The sequence below is a fragment of the Marmota flaviventris genome, chromosome 1, assembly GCF_047511675.1.
Source record: "Marmota flaviventris isolate mMarFla1 chromosome 1, mMarFla1.hap1, whole genome shotgun sequence".
NCBI classification, from domain to species: domain Eukaryota; kingdom Metazoa; phylum Chordata; class Mammalia; order Rodentia; family Sciuridae; genus Marmota; species Marmota flaviventris.
The window spans coordinates 126,001,457-126,020,373 of NC_092498.1; the positions used below are offsets into that span (position 1 = coordinate 126,001,457).

Genomic DNA, 18,917 nt, shown 5'->3' on the forward strand with positions numbered 1-18,917 from the left:
TCTACGGATGGACAGTGAAGTCAATTCCCCATCTTGGCTGTTGTGAACAATGCTTCAGTGAATGTGGGGTGCAGATGTCCTAAGGAACACAGGGGAGACCCTCTCCAAAAGTGTATGCTGTGGTCTACTCACCAGTATTGCTTACAGTTGAGGGGAAAATGGAAATAGACGCAACCTTTCCTAGCCAACCATACTGTGGAAGACCACTCAAGGACAGAAGGAATGGTCTAAACATCGTGTTAGATAGAAACAGATAACTGAATTATGACATGACTGCAATTTTAAAAACACCCACAGTCTGCAGAGTGAGAGCCAGAGGGTGGGCTGGAGGAAGAGAGCTAGTCGGATGCCGGGTTTCACTTTCGGAAATCACCAATTCCGTTTCCTCTGCACAAATGCACGCGGGGGCTGCTCCAGCAAGTAGTTAGACTCCTTCTTGATCAGTCACCTGAGCCTGTCGGCTGCCCTGTTAGGTTCAAGCCTGAGCATATTTTCAACAAGAAACACAGGAGGGCTTCATTCACACAGGGGACTGCCAGCATCAAATGTCCTGGAAAGTTATCTCTCACTCGCTGGTTAAGGGCCCTGAAAGGAGGCCAGAAAGCCAGCTGCAGGGTGGCAGGTGTCACAGCCCAAATGAGAACAGCTACAAGGGTCCCTTATTAAACACTCCAGAGACTGACTGCAGTGTGGACAGGCCCAGAGGGAGCAATGAATGTGCCATTTCAAAGTTCACATTTGTACTGTTTTCTGAAATACTACCACTATTCCTGCAGTATATCTGCAAGGCAGACCAATGTTGCTAAGGTGCTATCCCTTTGTCTGCATATTTGTTCTAGCGACTTTCTTACCTAATCATGCCCTCAGCAAATACTAATTTTAAAAAGAAAAGTGAGCTGGGAACGGAGCTCAGTTGATAGAGTACTTGTCTCACATGCGCAAGGCCCTGGGTTCAATCCCCAGCACCACAAGGGAAAAACAAACAAACAAAAAGTGAACTTGCACTTGTCCAGGTTAAGGTCTTGCTTATGTTGAATACACACAGCCACACACCCATGGCTTGTTTTCCTCCAGCAATATGTATCAGAAGCTTAGAAATGCCTACACCCTAAGATCACTTTTAGAAAATTCTAAAGTAAGTGAGATGAAATCTTTTCCAAAAGAATATGTAAACATCTGTTCATCAATACACTGTTTATAACTGAGGGGGAAATAAGATGTAATCCTTTGACAACAGAGGCAATGTTCTGATAATATTGTTAGGTAAAAATAAGTAACTAATCTAAAAGTACCATATGACTACAATTTAAACATACACACTGTGCAATATGGTGGGAAACCGGAGCAGCATTTTGAGTATTTCATATCTGCTTAGCCCCTAGTCAGCAGCCCACAAACATCTTCTGAAGGTAGTTGCAAGTTTAGATTGTAAGAATGTATCTTTTTTTGCAAACTTAATTTTTTAATAAAAATGTGAAACAAATAAAACCAAATCACACACAGACTCTGGTCCTTTCTGCCTAAAATCACAGGTGCCACAGTTTCTTCCTTGCCTTTTTATATAGTTTCCAAATCACCTACTAATGTAATTTCAGAAATCAGTGAATGTATATATTTAATAAAAGACTATAAAAGTTTCATGGTGCATGGAGTAGAACTGAAGTCCAGGCAGTTAGTAACAGTGTAGCACCTGCTGATGTGCAGAACTGGCTCATGAGTACTGGGTACTTTGCCTGGTGAAAACTGCATGGCCCAGCAATAGGCTTCTCACCGGCCGGGCGGGCTTCTATTGCTTTTCACAGGTTACACTACCCAGTTTTACTTTTTAAAAGATAGCCCTTGGGAAGGATGATATTTGATTTCCATAATGAAAAAATGAGCAACAGACGAACAAATAAAAGCTGAGCCAAATTTACTCTGAGGGGTGCTGCCTCTGGTCTTAAAATTTGTTAGGTGGTGCAATAAAATTGGTTAATTGATTTTTTCCTCAGGGTTGTCTGGGGGTGGGGGGCTTGAGCCCCACAACTCTTAAGAGAAGCAAACCTAATTTCAGATGTCTTTGTGTTTGTTGAAACAGAGGTCAAGAAAGGTAAAACTGAAAAGAACCCAAGTTCAAAGAAAAAAAAGCATTTTTGACTAAAGTGTGGGGAATAGGTCCTTGCTCATCTGCGTAGAATGTGAACTGGAATAACCTTTCTGGGTAGCAATTTGTCAGTGTCAATCAAAATTTAAAATAATAATAATAATAATAATAATAATAATAATACTGTCCCCTGGCCTACAAGTTTATCTAGGAATTAGTACTACTGATAGCTCTCATAATGAAGTTAAGACATATAATCAAAGGTACTACAACATTGCTTAGAACAGCAAAACTCAGATCTTCAATAAATATGTGCATTCTTACAGTGAAATTCAGGTTGAGTAAGCCTAATCCAAAAATCCAAAATAGGAAATGTTCCAAAATCGGAAGCTTTTTGAAGACCGACATGAAGTCACAAGCTGGAAATTTCCAATTCTGACCTTACATAACAGGTCACCAACAAAAGGCAGGCACACCACAATACTCTACAGAACTACCTTCAGGCCATGAAATAAGGTGTATAGGAAATATAAGTAACTTTTTAGACTTGGGACCCATTCTCCAAATATTTCATTATATATATGCAAATACTCTACAATTTTAAAAAAATCTAAAATCACAAACATTCTGTCCCAAGCATTTCAGAATAGGAATATTCAACCTGTACCAGGCAGCCACTGAGAGGGAGGCTGACATAGTTATGCAAGTGGGGAAGGTACATAAGGAAACATACAGAATAACCTAACTTGTAGGAATAAAATATATTCCACATTGCATGAGAAACAATTTGAAAGAAACACCAGGTATAGACGACATAGACAATACCTCTTGCAGCCAGGAGGATTCCAGATTGGGCTGAAGGGCGTCTGCAGCTAACCATCGGCAATCGCCTCACATGCACCTGTGAGCCAGAGCCGGCACAGGCCTCTCTCTGGCTCCAGGAGGAAGGTTACCCCAACACATTCTGGCATAAACCTCAGACTCTGCTACATCCTACGACACTTAGAAGAGACTTGGGGTCCTACGCTGTTCACAGAAAAGCATTCTCTGGGAATAACACTTTCAGAAGCAGGGTCCCCGCTTCTGAAAAGAAATCACTTCTGACAGTGAGGGGTCCCAGAAACAGGACAGCAGGTACACTCTTGTAGGTTCACGAGCTACGATGCCCATACCAAGACATGCACTGCAGAGGCTGAAGTAGAAAAATTCAAAGACAATTTAAGGTCTATAAATTGAATACTTCAAATCATGGCATTTCCAAGAGACAGAGGAGGTAGAGTTGCTAGGGTTCCCAGGGGTGGAGATGCCCCAACTGTGTGGCTTGAAGGAGGGGCATCTACACAAACGTGCAAAGGCCTACATGGTGGCCAGTATCCAAGAGGGTCACCTCCTTGCATATGCTCTGCCTAGGACCCATGCCATATAGTGCCAGGTAACCAACAGGACTCCTGTTGGGCAGTTTCTGAGGCTGGGTGGTAGAAGACAAAGTGACTACATTTTCTCTCTCTTGGGTTGTTCTCTCTGGGAGAAGCTGGCCACCATTTCTGAGGACACTCACATGTCCCTGGAGAAGTCTCGTCTCCTGCCCATAGGTGACTGAGCCGCAGTCATGGATATGACCCTCCAACAGCCCGGGTTAACCCAACAGCCCAGGTTGACAGTAGCACACAAGAGCCCCTAGGACAGAATGTCCAGCCAGGCTGCTGGCAAGCATGTTGCTGAGAGCAGCTAAGTTTGGAGGTTATGCAATAGTAGGTAACTAACACAGTAGATATATTTCTAAAAGAATCTACATGAAAAAAATACTAGCTGGCTGCCTCTGGGGAGGACAAATGAGGCAGAGGGGACAAGAGGCAGGCAAGAGATTCCCTTTCATGCCACACCCTGGAGTCAGGCCTTACTCCAAGCTGGGGGAATGTTTTGCCATGCATGTTTTTATTTAACAAATAAAAAAAAGCATGAAAGCAGAATGTCCCCATGTGTGGAGACAGTGTCCCAAGAGGCTCAACTGCAGAAGTGAGGAGAACCTCACCTCATCCTTGGCAGTGAAACTTCTGAACACCGAGGAAGCTTCACATATTTTGTGACCAAAAAGTGATCCCAGCATGAGTGCCATAGATAATGGTGGTCTACAAGTGACTGCTGTCCCCTGAAACACACAGCATAAACGGCACCTTCACCAGGCCACCAATTCAAGAAAGTCCTTCCTGGCTCAGCTAACACAGAACACCTGTCCTGCCCCAACTCGGGGCTATGCTCTCAGGGAAGCCATGCAGGCTGGGCGTATTACAAAACCCACCATCTGCAAAAAGGTCAAGACTGAAACAGGAGAAAAGAAGGACAATGTGCACCTCCTCTGGGTGTCCCAGGAAGCAGCCTGCTGGGCTCCCGAGGGGGCAACAGTCTCTGTAGGGACGTCCTGCTGTTGTCCTCACTGGTGACACTGACGGAGAGCTCATCCTCTGCCATCAGGTTAACCATCTGTCACTCTGCATCAGGCAGAGATGTCGATCACTTCTGTCCAGTACAAAAGAGCCCCAAAGCCAAGGGCCCCATGACCTACTGGACCTTCATTCCTTTTGCAATTAACCTAGTGATCTTATTCTGACATTATTTCCTGAATTGCCTGTTTCAACCCAATTCTCACAAGTGGTCTAAATTAGCTTTAGCACCCTCGCGTTTTCCTCATTAATCAATAAGCTGAATTAAAATCTGTCATAAGGACTCATGTGTAGAAAAGATTCCCAAAAGGTACACTTTGAAATAGGAAGTACACATGGAAACAGGATGGCCCTCTTCACAGTAAAGACAGTTTCAATGTCCACTTGTTCTGTGTGGACACAGCGACCACATTTTGGAAAATTGCTCAGAAGAAAAACAAGTAAAGAGTTCCTTGAACTCCTTCCACTCGTGAACTGGATAAACAAGGTGCACCACTGTGCGCATTTCTGGAGTTCCGGGTGCTCTGGGTTTTCAGCATTCCCACTGTTTTACTTTGGAAGAGTGTATTGTCATTTGCTTTTTCATTGCTGTGACCAAAAGACCCATAAACAATGATGTAGAGGAAGTTGGCTCTGAGCTCACGGTTTGAGAGGCCTCAATCTATGGCCAGCCAACTCCACTGCTCTGGGCCTGAGTGAGACAGAGTGCACTGGGGGCAGGGGAAAGCTGCTCAGGACAGGGCAACCAGGAAGCAGAGAGCTCCTCTCACAAGGGACAAATCATAAACCCTAAGACAGGCCCCCACCATGTGACCCACTCCTCCAGCCACACCCCACCTGCCTACAGTTACCTCCATGCTAATCCATTCAAGTGGATTAGTTCCCTGACTGGGTCAAAACTTTCATAACTGAATCATTCCACCTCAGAACTTTCGTGAATTGTCACACAGGAGCTCTTGGGGGATAGCTCACAGCTAAATCCCAACAAAGAGCAGGAGGGTTACCTTGTAAGAGTCGGCCTCCCCTGTAGAGGTGAAGAGCCAGAGCTGCCTCCAAGTTCTCAGCCGCAATGAGGTCTGAGACTTCAGACGGGCTTTCAAAGTCAAAGGCGTCTTTCAGAATGCACACATGTCCTGCCGCTTCTAGATGGTCCCTGTGTCAAAAACAGAGAGATGGGGGAAGATGAAGGAATGCGGACATGCCACAGCTCACTCCTGTGATGGGGAGTTTAAGTCAATTCTACAAGTAATTTTTATTTCTGAATTGACCTTTAGAGGAAATCTGCTTTGAAATCGAGAACGCAGCTCAGCGTCGAGGACAGCAGCGTTTGTCCACCAGTCTCTGATACAACAGACTGTAGCCAGGACAAAGGTCAGAGGGCCAGGGCTAATTCAGGCTGGCTTGGCAGACTTCAGACGTGGGGTCCACTCTGCCATCTCCAGTGACATGTGCTGAACAAGAGAGTTCCTTCTCTGTTTCTTTGACTCCACGTGTCACTTTTTTCTCTTGCCCCTTTATTGTGGATTGTACCCAAAATCTGTCTTCAGGCCGCTGTTAGTCACTTCTTAAAAAGGACTTCAAAAGTCACCTATTACCATGACTTCAAAACTACTTCCTGGCCCTTCCCTTCTACCTTCAGAAAGAATCCTTTCAAACACATCTCTTCCTTCTTCCCACTTTAACTCAGTTCCTGGTAACATAAATCACACATGCACAAAAGAACTGTTCAGGATGATACCAACAGCAGAAATGAGAAACTGGGGGAAAAAACTACCATTACAACACATACAAAAGAAAAAAAGCTAATTTTCTTTATATATAAAGAACTTTTATAAATCAATAAGAAAAAGCCTAATAATCCAATAGAAAAATATAGTTGGCATAACATTGCAGTTCACAGAAAAACAAAAGCAACTGGGATTTTATTTATTTTATTATATATATATATATATATATATATATATATATATATATATATATATATATTTAGTTATAGGTGGACACCATATCTTTATTTTATTTTTATGTGGTGCTGAGGATCGAACCCGGTGCCTCACGCATGGTTGGTGAGCGCTCTACCTCTGAGCCACAACCCCAGCCCCAACAACTGGGATTTTAAATGAAGGAAATGGAACTCAATTTCATAATTTTTTAATGTAAAATATGTATAAAGACCAAGAAGTCTTCCTACGACTTCATGAAATAAACCCTCCTGCACACTATTTGTGAGAGTAGATTAGACCAACCTCTTTGATGGGTGGTACAGGAACAAGTAGCAAATCCAAAGCACACAAGCCTTCTGGCCATGACTCCATGTCCAGGGACTTACTCCAGAGGTACATTTAAATTGTGTGCAGAAACAGGCAGCCAGGAACAGCATCACCACTGTGTTTGAAAGAGCAGGACTGAAAACCACCACCCAACCTGATCTTCTGCCACTAAGAAAAGGCAGTGAGTTGGGTCACCACAAAGCAACTCAGAATGAGCTCCAGACTCATGGTGAGCAAAGCAGAGAACGCCTGTGTAGATTCTGTGTTGCCCAGAGCATCTTGAAGGAAATCCAGAAAGGCATGGTAACATCTGTCCCAACAGGAGATAGAAGCAGGAGGGGGACTTCCCACTACATTCCCTTGTCCTCTTGGGGATTTTTGCTGTGTGCATGCATTATAATTCATAATTATTTGAGATGTGTGTGTGTGTGTACATGTGTAGGTGACACTCAGAGCCAACTCTTTGCCCTGACTAAAACCTCCAACAGCTCACAGTAGCCAGTTCAATTAAACCATGTGAAAATGAGGTCCCTCTTGGTCTTACTTAATGAATAACCTGACTGCTGAGCGTGTCCCCACTGCAAAGTCCAAACACCGGAGCCCAGCTCAGGCAGACCCCACCTCCAGCCACAGCCCACAGCTGATGCCACCCATGGCCAGCCCTGCCTTCCACCCACAGGACAGCTGACTAGCCAGCCACCTGGCCCCACCTCCTGCCATGAATGCTGCTGAGAGCCCTCCTCCCACTCTCTGCTCTGGGTCTCCCCTTCTGTATCCCCGCCACACTCTCTCCCTGGCACTTACACCCTCTGTGCTGCAATTATATGAATGGTGGAGTCACAAGTTGGGGCTCTGGTGACAAAATGAGCAAATAGGTGATAATCAAATACACTTAAAATGACCCTTGAGAATTCTCCTAAATCACCCAGACAGCCTGAGAGTCTGCCATGCAAGCCCAACAGAGCCCTTTTTACTTCAGCTCATTATGTCCTTATCCAAACAAACTATCTGGCTGCCTGATGTGGAGGAGAAATATTTCACAAAATCCTAAGAGTTCGAGTCGAAGAAAGAGGAGGAGGAAACTGAGGAAGGAGAGAAGGGAGAGATGCGAGAAGAGGAGGGAGGTCAGGAGGAAGTGTAGAGGGGAGAAGAGGAGGAGGGGAAGGATGTGCAGAGCAGGAGGAAGAGGAGAAACAGTAACGGGTAAAAGCAGGAGGAGGAAGAGAGGGAAAAGGAAGAGGAGGGGGTCCTCTTGACTCTTGGGCACTGTGACCCTGCTAGGTTTGGTTGTGGTTTCAGGGTGACCCCCTAGGCTCATGTGCTGAAATGCAATCCTGACTGTGAAGTACCAAGGTGGAAACTTACTCAGGTGTTTAGAAAGGGCTCTGGGAGGCCAGCAGATCACCTAACACCGTGAGGTGCAGCCCTCATGATGGAGTACCGGTAATTACACAAAGAGGGAGAGAGCACAAGGCACACGCACGTGTGTTCCCTGTCTCTTGCCACGTGATGCCCTGAGCCACCTTGAGACTCTTCCTGGGAGAAGGTCATCAACCCCTCAACCCTGAACCTGCGTGTGAGTTAAACAAACCTCTTCTTTACAAAGTTATCCAGCCTCAGGTATTTCATCACAGTTTCAAAGCATGAACTCATTCAGATCATAACATGGCCAAGGACTTTGCATTTGGGAGCCACACAGGAACAAAGACCTCGGGAAGAACAGCAGATCCAAGTCCTGAAGCTTGCAACCACTGTGGGCATGTGTACAAAAGAGCCCCAAAGCCAAGGGCCCCATGACCTACTGGACCTTCATTCCTTTTGCAATTAACCTAGTGACCTTATTCTGACATTATTTCCTGAATTGCCTGTTTCAACCCAATTCTCACAAATGGTCTAAATCAGCTCTAGCACCCTAGCGTTTTCCTCATTAATCAATAAGCTGAATTAAAATCTGTCATAAGGACTCATGTGTAGAAAAGAATCCCATGTTTAGCTTTTGAAAGGTACACTTTGAAATAGGAAGTACACACTCACTCGTAGAGGAAGGATAACTTTTCCTGCTGTTTCCTTTCTACAATGTAAATTGAATACCCAGGGGTCCAACAGCAGCATGCAAATGAAGAAAAACTAAGGTCTTAGGACTGAAGTTGGCTTATGCTGTTGAGGCACGTGTTATATCTTGATTTTCCCATTTTCACAGTTGAATCTGATCCTGTCATTGATGTTCAGCAACACTGTCCCTCTCCCCCAGACTTTGCAGCCTTCGTAGATGTAGATAGTAACTGACCAGCAGGCTGGAGAAAGGCCTGCTGCCCATGTAGCTTCTGCCCACTTGGGCCTAGAAATTGTTATCATGCAAAGGTAAGAATCCAACATGCTTGTGAGCAGAAGGGAATAATTGCTATTTCATCTTCTTAAAGCTCTAAGAAATGAACAGCTGAGAAAAACGTATTGATAATTGGAAAAGGGTTTGAATTCTTCTCAGAGAATCCATTCTTGAGAGATTTATGACCTCTGCAGAATCGATACAAAAGAGCACAGGAAGGGAGGCCTTCAGGAGGAGGATGAGATACATGATAATGCATCCTTCCTGATCTGTGAAACCTATTTTATGCAGCATTTTGACACTGACTTTATGACCTCATAAATACTGTAAATAATTTTTTCATCTTAATCCTCTGTGAATTAACGTTTTACCCTCATTTCTAGTTGACATATAACACCTTTAAGTTGCACTATCTTTATTCCTTCTGTCAAGTAATAATTTAGTTCAGCTAACAAATTCACGAAGCACCAATTATGCCCAAGGAATTCTATTTCTTTTTTTTCTTAAGAAAAAAAAAAGGTTTTTTTGAGAAAAAAAGACATCTCCAAAAAAATTAAGAGACTTTGAGAATTTACTTGTCAGCTACGGGAAGAGAAGAAATGATCTGCACATCCCTGGCTGGAGATCTGACAGCACCCCCACCTGCCTCTATCTCCCATCTGACGCACAGAGAAGCTTAGTTTCAGTGTTTGCCTTAGGGGAATTCCCATAAATCTCCAGGTCTGATTTTTTACAAAATAGCAAGAACAATCCCACTGGGGCACGGAGCACCAGCTGCAGCCCATTCCAGATCCTTGTGCCCTGCGAGACCCTGAGATGGGAGACAGGGACCTGGCTGTCCTATGGCAGTCCTCCCTGCCCCTGTGGCCTGCACATATGAGCACCTGGCTGGCTTCCCACAGCTCCTGCTGGGCAGTCCACACCCTCATCTGCAGCTCGCCTAGAGCAAGAATGATCTTCGACCCATCTGCAGAACATTGCATTACCTGGATGTTATCTGTGAGAATGTTCTGTAAACTGTTAGGAGAGAAAGGGGGGAGGGGGGGTCCGCCTTCAACCACCAGGCCCACCTGTCCTGCACCTGCCGGCCTCTGAACCCCTTCCAGCAGCCTGAGACCCCAACCCAGCAACCACACCCCCGCAGCCAGGCCCTGACTCCTCGAGAGCTTCCCACCCTGTAGCCCTGTTCTTTCTGGGGTTCCTCTTCCCTTCCCAGCAGCAGCAAATGTTCCAGGCCCTTCAAGGGCTTCTCCAGAAACCTGCCTCCTCTACCTCCAGTTAACCGGGTTCTCTGCTCCCTTCCCTTGGCAGAAGAACTCCATGCAAGGGCCCCTGCATTTCCCAACTCTGCTTCTCATTCTTGCTCACTCCTGGGCCTCCATCCCCTGTCGCTCCTCTAGAGTAAGGCCAGAGAGCACGGCCGCAGACCCGTTGGAGCCAACACCCACTGACCCTTCTCACTCCTTGTTGAACAGGTAGCCTGCACCTCATAATGAACCTGGACAGCTCCTCTCACCCCCTTGAAGGGCACTTTCAGGGTCTCCATTAAGAAAGCATCCAGACACCTGGAGATCTCTGCACCTTCTTCCCTCCTCCCTCCAACTATTTGGTCCTTCCAACTAGTTGGCCACCTCCATGCTCTCTTCTGCTCTCTTATTTGTTCCCAAGGCATCAACCTCCACCTCTCACCCTCTAAGCCTGTGGCTTTAAATCTAGGAGCCTCAACCTGACAGGGACAGTACCCGGCTCACCCTTTGCTTCCCGTGCTCTCTCACAGCAGGGCAGTGGCCTCCTCCCTGGGGCCCCCATACATACAGATCCCTTGGCCACAGATGCTGCTCCCAGCCCCTCTCCCTCGTCACCTCACTAACCTTTGACACCTGAGCTAAAAACATCGCTTCGCATACACAAATGCCCACCGCAGCACATTCATAACAATGCAAAGTGGAAATGACCCAAATGCCCGTCATTCCTGGGCTGATGAATAGGGAGTGAAACTGTGTGCCCATGCAACAGAAAGGAATGAAGAAGTACTAATAGATCATGCAAAGTCCTAGAAAAGGACTACATGGGGTATATTTCCAGGTGTATGAGATGATCAGCACAGGCAAATCCATGGAGACAGGAAGCAGATAGGTGGTGGCCAGGGGCTGGGGATGGGTTCAGGGCTGCTGTGGAGGGTGAGGAAAATGTCCTGGAATTGAATAGTAGTGATGTTTGCATGACTTTATGAACATACTGGAAACCGTTGAATTGTACACTTTAAAAGGATGAGTTTTATGTGATGTGAAAGAGACGGCTGTTTTGGGGGGGAGCTGTCCCAGAGCCCTGAGCGAGGCCTGCCTCCATATGGACTGAGGTCACCCTGCACCTCCCCGAACCTGTGTATAATTATCTGCATCATCTGTGTTCTGTGCTGGAGTGCTAGAACCTTCCTCCAGGTGAGCTTAGCACGGAGCTGAGGGCTGAGGGCTGCCTCGCGAGCTCCTCCATGTGACGAACCCACTTCACCCTTGGAGACAGACGCTCAGCAGACATTTGCTAAATGAAAACGTGAACTGACTTCCAACACCTTTTACTTAAGAGGAAATTGAAGTAGCCTCTTTCCCTCCACTTACTGGACATCCACAATTTCTTATGACTGCTTGAAAGAAAAACCAGGAAACCGGAGAACCTTCCTCCTGCCTTTTGCCTAGTTCCCCAGGGCTTGGTGACTCCGGCAGAAATCAGAATGGCAGTAGTAGAAGGCAGCTGGGTTGGAAGGGAAAGCTTGGTGCACTGCCCTGTGCACCGCTGTGCCCTTCTCCCTTTCTCCCTGCCCCACTGTGTGCTCCTGCTGTCGAAAGCAATTCACATTCAAATGAAAACACTTGCATGCTATGGTCCAGGTGGAGAGAGGGTGGCCACCGCTGTGGAGTCTGGCTGTGGACATAGGATATTTGGAGTGATTCTGGGCCAGCTTCCCACCTGAGGCTGAGCAGCTGAGCAGGCCCACATGCTCCTCCAAGCCTGGGAAGCCCAGAAGGACAGCGGGTGAAGTGCCTCTGGGTTGTTGGCCCAGGATCTCCGACTTCACTGCTGGTTTCTGCCAGTGCTGTAGACAGCTGTCCCCCAATGCACAGGGAGGGAGTGGTGGGTTCCAGGCCACTTTAATTACCACAGCAGGTGGCGGCCGCGTTTGTTCCCAGGCAGTAGGGGTCACAGTTGGTTTAGAAGGGTTGTTAACCTCATTTCAAGGTTTCTGAAGACAGCCTTCTACTCGAGCATGACAAGAGGCAGCCTTGGGGACTATGTATTCACCCGTCAACAAAGCCCAAGCCAGAGTGTGAACGGGTTTTTACACCGATTACCTGTGCCATTCATTTCTTCTCCAGGATTCTACTCTATTTTTTAACAAACCAGAGTAAATTTTAGCTTTTAACTTTGCTCTTCTTTTATTTTTAACTTCAGGGTTAGGAGTTGTTCTAGATGAATTCACCCAGCTCCATGGGGGAGTGTCAGGCTCCTCTGGCAGGCACTGACAGCCTCGGGAGGTTACAGGTGGGACCCATATGTCCCCCCTCTAACCTGGCTACCAGGTTTGCCCCACAATTAATGTGATTCTTAGCCCAAATCCAGCTGTGAATGGTTACAGCCTGATCTGTGGGTGCAGGTGACTGCCAGGCCTGCAGTGTCAAATCACACTTGGAAGCCTGGGCCTGCCTTCTAGTTGGGTCACAGGATATGTCTCCATGCAGTGGGAAGAAAGCCACTGTAGCTGTCTGTCATCCCAAGGGCTGCTCTGCAGGAGTGGGTCCCTGACATCCTGTTCAAGAACCACATCATCTTCCCAGGAGAACCCATATCTTTGATGTCCCTAATTATTCCTGAAATGTTTTGCTCTTCAGATGTGGGTTCTAATATTCACAGGGCTTAGGAGACGCCTCTGCAGAGTAGGTGCCAAGCCAGTGCATCTACAGCGCTGACGCCCAGCCATCGGGCGTAACCTAACAGTAGCTCAGACAGCCCGCACACGGCTATCTCACCTCAAAGAGTACATAGAGAGAGGAGACCTTACAACATTGATCTGTTTTCAGCCCCAGACTTTTTACCCAGAATGCATTCTTCATCTCTGTCACCTACATCTTCTAAACAGTGGCTAGGCAGTGGAGGCCCGAGCTTCCTGCTGAGAGCCTGTGTACCCAGGAGTGCCCCTACTTGCTCCCAGCATCTGCCCTTCACTCCCCACATTCAATTCCAAACCCTGTTCATCTTGATTCTTAAATATGACAAATCCAAAGGTGTCCTCGGCCCCCACCTTCTTACCCTCCATCTGCAGTCACCATGATCTTCCCGTGCAGACCTCCCGCGGCCTTTCAGGGCTGCTATTTCTGGTCCTGTGAGAAGGAGATCCTGGTTGCCTCTCCAGTGGCATCTCCCGGCCCTGCCTGGAGCAGGCTGATCAGACTCAGCACTGAGGCTCAGAAAACCACACTCGGAATCAAGCCTCGGAAGTAGCTTCAGACTCGAGTCTTTCTCTGCCCTCCGTCTTCCTGCCTCCTCCAGGCTTCTTCCCCTCAAGGCAGCTATGAAAACTAGAATTTTTGTGTCCCACAGTAGGTCCTAAAAATCTAGAATTTTATTTCTCCGAGCAAGCCATAAAGCCTAAAACATTAATCTCCCTGTCTTGAACTGGCCATAAAGAAATCCTTCCATTCCTACATTCATATGTGAATTCACGACCATGATAATCCCACATCTTGTACAACCAGAAGGATGGGAAGTTGTACTCCATGTGTGCAATATGGCAAATGCATTCTACCACCTTGTATAATTAAAAAGAACAAATAAAAAAAATTTCCATCTGCCTCGTCTGATGGAAGCCTGTGAGACCCCATCCCAGAAGGGTGTCCTGCCCTGTGTCTGGGAAGGGAATGCTGCCCAGAGGCTAGGAGGGACCTGAGCAGAGACAGGCCTCCCTGGCTTCCCCACTCCGTCTGGACTATGAGAGCACAGCCTTTGTCCACTCGTATCTCTCCATGGCTGGCCCGTGCTTTGTGGAGCCTACGCATGAAATGGACAATTCACCTGGATGTTTGGGTCTGTAATCTAAAGGCTCCCATATCATGTAAAACATGATCCATTAAATATGGTATGCTTTCCTCTTAGCCTGACCTGTTATAGGGGTGTTGGCCATGACCCATGTAGTGCGTGAGGAAGGGATTGCTGCCTGCCTTCCCACATGGAGCAGGCTCGATGGTCTTGTGTGGGTGGTCCTGCACACTATAGGCCATTCAGCAGCATCCCCAGCCTCTGCCCACTCAATGCCAATAGCTCCCAACACCAGTTGTGGCAACCAAAAATGTCTCCAGGTATTGTTTAATGTCCCTGGGGGACAAAATTGCTCCCTTAGCCTCAGCCCATCCTCTCTGCCCCTGCTCCTATTGAGAATCACTGATCTGGAATGGTCTAAAACACTAGGGTGGCACAACTCTGTGTTCTCAAAAGGATACTCTCTTCCATCATCCCACTGTTCCCCCATTTGCATGAGACACTCTCCTGATCCCTTCTCTTCCCTTCCCTTAATAAGGCCCATGTTTCTCACTAACAGTTCACATTTATTAAATGTATATTATGTGGCAGGCATTATTTAGAAACACTGAAATGTACAAACTCATTTGACCCTGTTAACCACCCGAGAGGTCATACCAGCATCCCCTGGTTGATAAGACGAGAAGCCACTAACTAGATCCTGCAGTGTTTAAGCAGTGGAGCTGGCACTTGAAGGCACCAAAAGGCTCTCCCTGACCTGCAGACTGGATAGGTCCCCCACCTAAATGCTCCCAGAGGATCTTGTACTTCCCACATGAATGCAGCTTCGGTAATCGATCATCACTATGCATCGGCTATTAATCTACAATTTGTAAGAGACGGGGTCTTGCTATGTTGCCTAGACTGGTATTGAACTCCTGAGCTCAGGCGATCCACTGCCCAGGCTCCCAAATAGCTGGGACTGCAGGCGCACGCCACCACTACACCCAGCACAGTGTTAGCTTACAGTGACAAACTTGGGGGTGCATGCATGGGACCATCACTTATCTAACCTTATCTAACTCAGATGCCCTCTTCTGCCAAACTGACGAGATTCCTGGGTTACTCATTTGAGGGCTCCCTTCCTGATTGTACAGGGTCACTTGAAGGTCACCAGGGTCTTTTGCAGATAATATTTAAGGCCTGTCTCCAATTCTCTCTGCTCACTGCTGATTGGCTCTTAGGGAATCCCCATCACCAGGGAACCTCTCTCCACTCCCTTTCCAGGATGGCAGCATCACATCCTCAGGGAACCTAAGCTTTTAAAGACCTAAAATGTCTTCCAGCAACTTCGGCAAGCCTTGCTGAGGTAAAGGAAGACAAACACTGGCTCTGAATAGACACCAAAGGGCAAATGACAACCTTTATTCTGCACAATGCACAGTCAGACACCAGCAGAAAGAAAGAGTAACCAAGAGACCCTGTGCTCTGGCTTAGGTCAGCCTTCTCCAGGACCCGCCAGCCTTGTCTGCCTCCACACCCCCAAGGCACCCCAAGACAGGTCACATCACAGGGGCATGGCAAACCTGTTGTTTGAAGGAATCAAGAAATGGGTGGATGGCTCTAGGGAGAACCAGTAGCTTTCCACTTTATCTCGCAACTGATACAAAAGTAAGGAGTGGCCTTTCAGGTGGGTTGAGTATAGCTCCTTAGAAGATACGGGTTTATAGTTATAGACAGGAATTGAAGGAATCCAGAGACTGTCACCCCAAAATGCGGCACCCTCATGTTGATTGTATTAAATTAAGGAACTTGAGAGTAGTAGATGCCGGGAGAGGCCTTATCTGGATATCTTCTTGTCGGCTAGAAGCCCAGACTGTCAAGGAGGAAAACGATTCTTTCTGATCCTTCCCTGAGTTTTCATCAACTAGACTCTTGTCGCAGGCAGAAAGCTTAAAGTTTATCACCATGCTGGGTAGACTTTTGCACACACCACTGCCTTCTATTTGGGCTATATTCAGTATTCCAAAGGCAGTCATTACAATCCATTGTCTGTACTGTGGGCCAATGACTCTGTCCCATGCCATTGTATGTCCTGCCAAGCCCACTGAAGACACTTAAAAACTACAATTTTCTCCATGGCCTGTTCTCCTCCTGCCCTGTGGAAAGGGTTGTACAAACTCCAGATCACACTGGCCTGGCAGGTAGTCATACTCTGCCTCTTTGCACATCCGTGTGTCTCTTCTCTCTGTCTGCTGTCCAGTCATTCTAGGGAACCTTCCGAGGGTGAAGGAAGCCTTCCCTCTGTGTCCAGGGGGCCAGATGTTCAATGACAGGCACTCACTGTCTGAATTTCTAAAGCACCATCTGTTCTCCACCAGGATTAAGCTGGGTCTGGCCTCTCTCTCTGACCTCGTTCCTAGCTCTTGTCCCCAGCTGCCTTCAGTGATCTGCCTCCATGGTTCTGACCAGGCATCTCAGGTCTGCCCCAACTCAGGACCTGTGCTCCTGCAGTTGCCCCTTCCTAGGACCCTCCATTCAGGTCTCTGAGTGTTTGCCTCATTTGGTCCCTCTGGGACCTCATTATCTAAAGTGGCCCCGCCTTTAAGTTACCCTATTCTGTTTTCTTAATGATGCCAACCACCTGGGGGCCCTTCCTTTACTTCTGTTTCCTTCCCTGGGTTTGTCCCCAATGCTCCATTCAACGGAGACCCCTGGGGGCTTTCTCCCAGATCAGCCCAAGGAGTGAATGGAATTTCCCCAAATTAAGTTTAGGATAAACTATACAATAAAATCCCTAATTGTAAATTCCCCAGATCGATCCTCTGTATGTTCTTTCCACTTGCCTTCTTTAGGAGAACTGTAACTTTTTTTTTTTTTTTTTAGCTAAAAGGTACACACAAGAGTTGGTGGAGCCTCAACTGCTCATTTTGATGATGAGGAAAGGGACCCACAGAAGGGAAAGTAAATTGGGAAGTTTCATGAACCAAGACAGTTTGCTGAAAAGGGACAGGAGAGGGACAGTGCCCTTTCACTGGTCCTGTGTCCAACCCCAGCCAGTCCTTGGCCACCCCAAGCCCAGCCCTGGTTCCTTCATCTGGTTGAGACAGCCCAGCACCCACCAGGACTAGGCCAGAGGTAGCCATGAAAATTCCCCTACCCTGTCCTTCTGGCACCAGATTTGCGATCCAGTGACCTGAAGACAAAGAGGTAAAATGCACAGCAAGATAGTTGCAAAAAAAGGTGAGTATTAAGAAGATAACCAGGGCTGGGGTTGTGGCTCAGCGGTACAGCGCTGGCCTAGCATACACGAGGCAACGGGTATCGTCGATCCTCAGCACCATTTTACCATAAATGTAAAATAAAGATATTGTGTCTACCTAAAACTAAAAAACAAATATTAAAAAAAGAAGAAGATAACCAGACAGAAGCATGAGGAAGATGGGGATAAAGGATGCTGGAGAGAAACAGGGGCAGCGATGCAGTTGGGGGAGCCAGGACCCTTTGGAATCAGACCTGAGACAGGGGCAAAGTCTTCGTGAGCGCTAAACCCTCTGCCTGGAACCTGGCCCACCAGAGCCGCCTGGTTCCCCTGGTTGTGCCCAGAGCTCCCTCAGCAGGGAGGCCCGCTCTGAGCCTCCATTCACAGGCACAGCACCCGCAGAGCACCTCTCCGCGGATCCCGCGCTGCGCTCCGGGCCCAGTCGCTCACAATAGAGCGAGAAGGAGCTGGGCCATGCAACCCATCAGCTGCCGCCGCGTGGCCGCGAGCACCCTCACACCTTGAGCGGGGTCCCACCACCTGCGCCCTGCTGGGCGCCCAGCCTGCTCCCGGCCCGGCCGTTGGGGCGCGCGATTCGCGGCGCCGGGCGCGCTGGGGCCCGGCCCGCAGGATGCTCAGGCCCGGCGCGGCCCGCACCTACCGGACTCGCTCGGCCGTCACCGCGTTGCCGGTGTGCGGCCGCAGCACCGCCAGAAACAGCATCCGCATGCCGCCGCCGCCGCCGCCGCCCTGGCCATAGACCTGTTCTGCAGCCGCCGCCGGCCCCGGGCCGGCGCTCGGTCGCTCCCGCCGGAAGCTCCCCAGGCCTATTCCGCGCCCGCTGGCTCCGGCACCCAGAGGGGATGAGAGCGGGGAGGGGACCAGGGACAGGGGAGGGGAGGGGACCAGGGACAGGGGAGGGGAGGGGACTGTGAAGAGGGGAGGGGAGAGGAGGGGAAGGGTCAGTGGGGACTGGAGGGGAGGGGGAGGGATCAGCGGATAAGGGAGGGGCGGGGTCCGCGGGCCCTAGGGTACAGCGTGGGGGAAAGGGAGAGAGTCCGGAGAGAGGGGGCTACAGAGGAAGGATGAGCAGGCAGGAAGGGGTCCTTTAGGAGGGGAAAGAGAGCCGGATCAGAGGATTTCAGGCAGCTCTGTGGAGTTGAGGACAGGTCCCGGTCCCACGGAGATCAGGACCATTGGTGGTCTGCGTCGCCTCCCCTGGAGATGAGCACTGGCCACGAATGGGCTCACCCAGGTGCAGGAGTGGTTGCAGCCCTTTCCACGGGGCCAGGCCCGCAGATGTGGAGAAGGGATCTGAGCCTCATTTTCCACAACCTGCCTGACTTTAGTGTCTAGAGGGGACAGGGCCTTTAGGAGTGATGAGGCCAGAAGGGCCCTACCCCGACGGGTGGAATAGGTCCTTTGGAAAGGCCTGGAGGGCCAGCCCTTTCACCCTTCCCCCTCCTGCCCTGTGAGCATAGGGTGCTCACTACTGGGGCAACAAGCAGGAAAGTTCCATCATGAA

The 18,917-nt window shown here is 48.4% G+C and overlaps 1 protein-coding gene across 1 annotated transcript in view; it reads right to left on the reverse strand.

Moving 5' to 3' along the window:
* Glt1d1 (glycosyltransferase 1 domain containing 1) overlaps nt 1-18,917 on the reverse strand; it is a 73,413-nt gene that overhangs the window by 54,309 nt on the left and 187 nt on the right. Inside the window, exons 2-4 of the mRNA XM_071611814.1 lie at nt 18,054-18,233; nt 10,021-10,137; nt 5,529-5,677 (exon numbers count right to left, since the gene is read on the reverse strand). Of these exons, the coding sequence (XP_071467915.1) occupies nt 5,529-5,677; nt 10,021-10,137; nt 18,054-18,233 (446 nt within the window). The remainder of the gene's footprint in view (nt 1-5,528; nt 5,678-10,020; nt 10,138-18,053; nt 18,234-18,917) is intronic.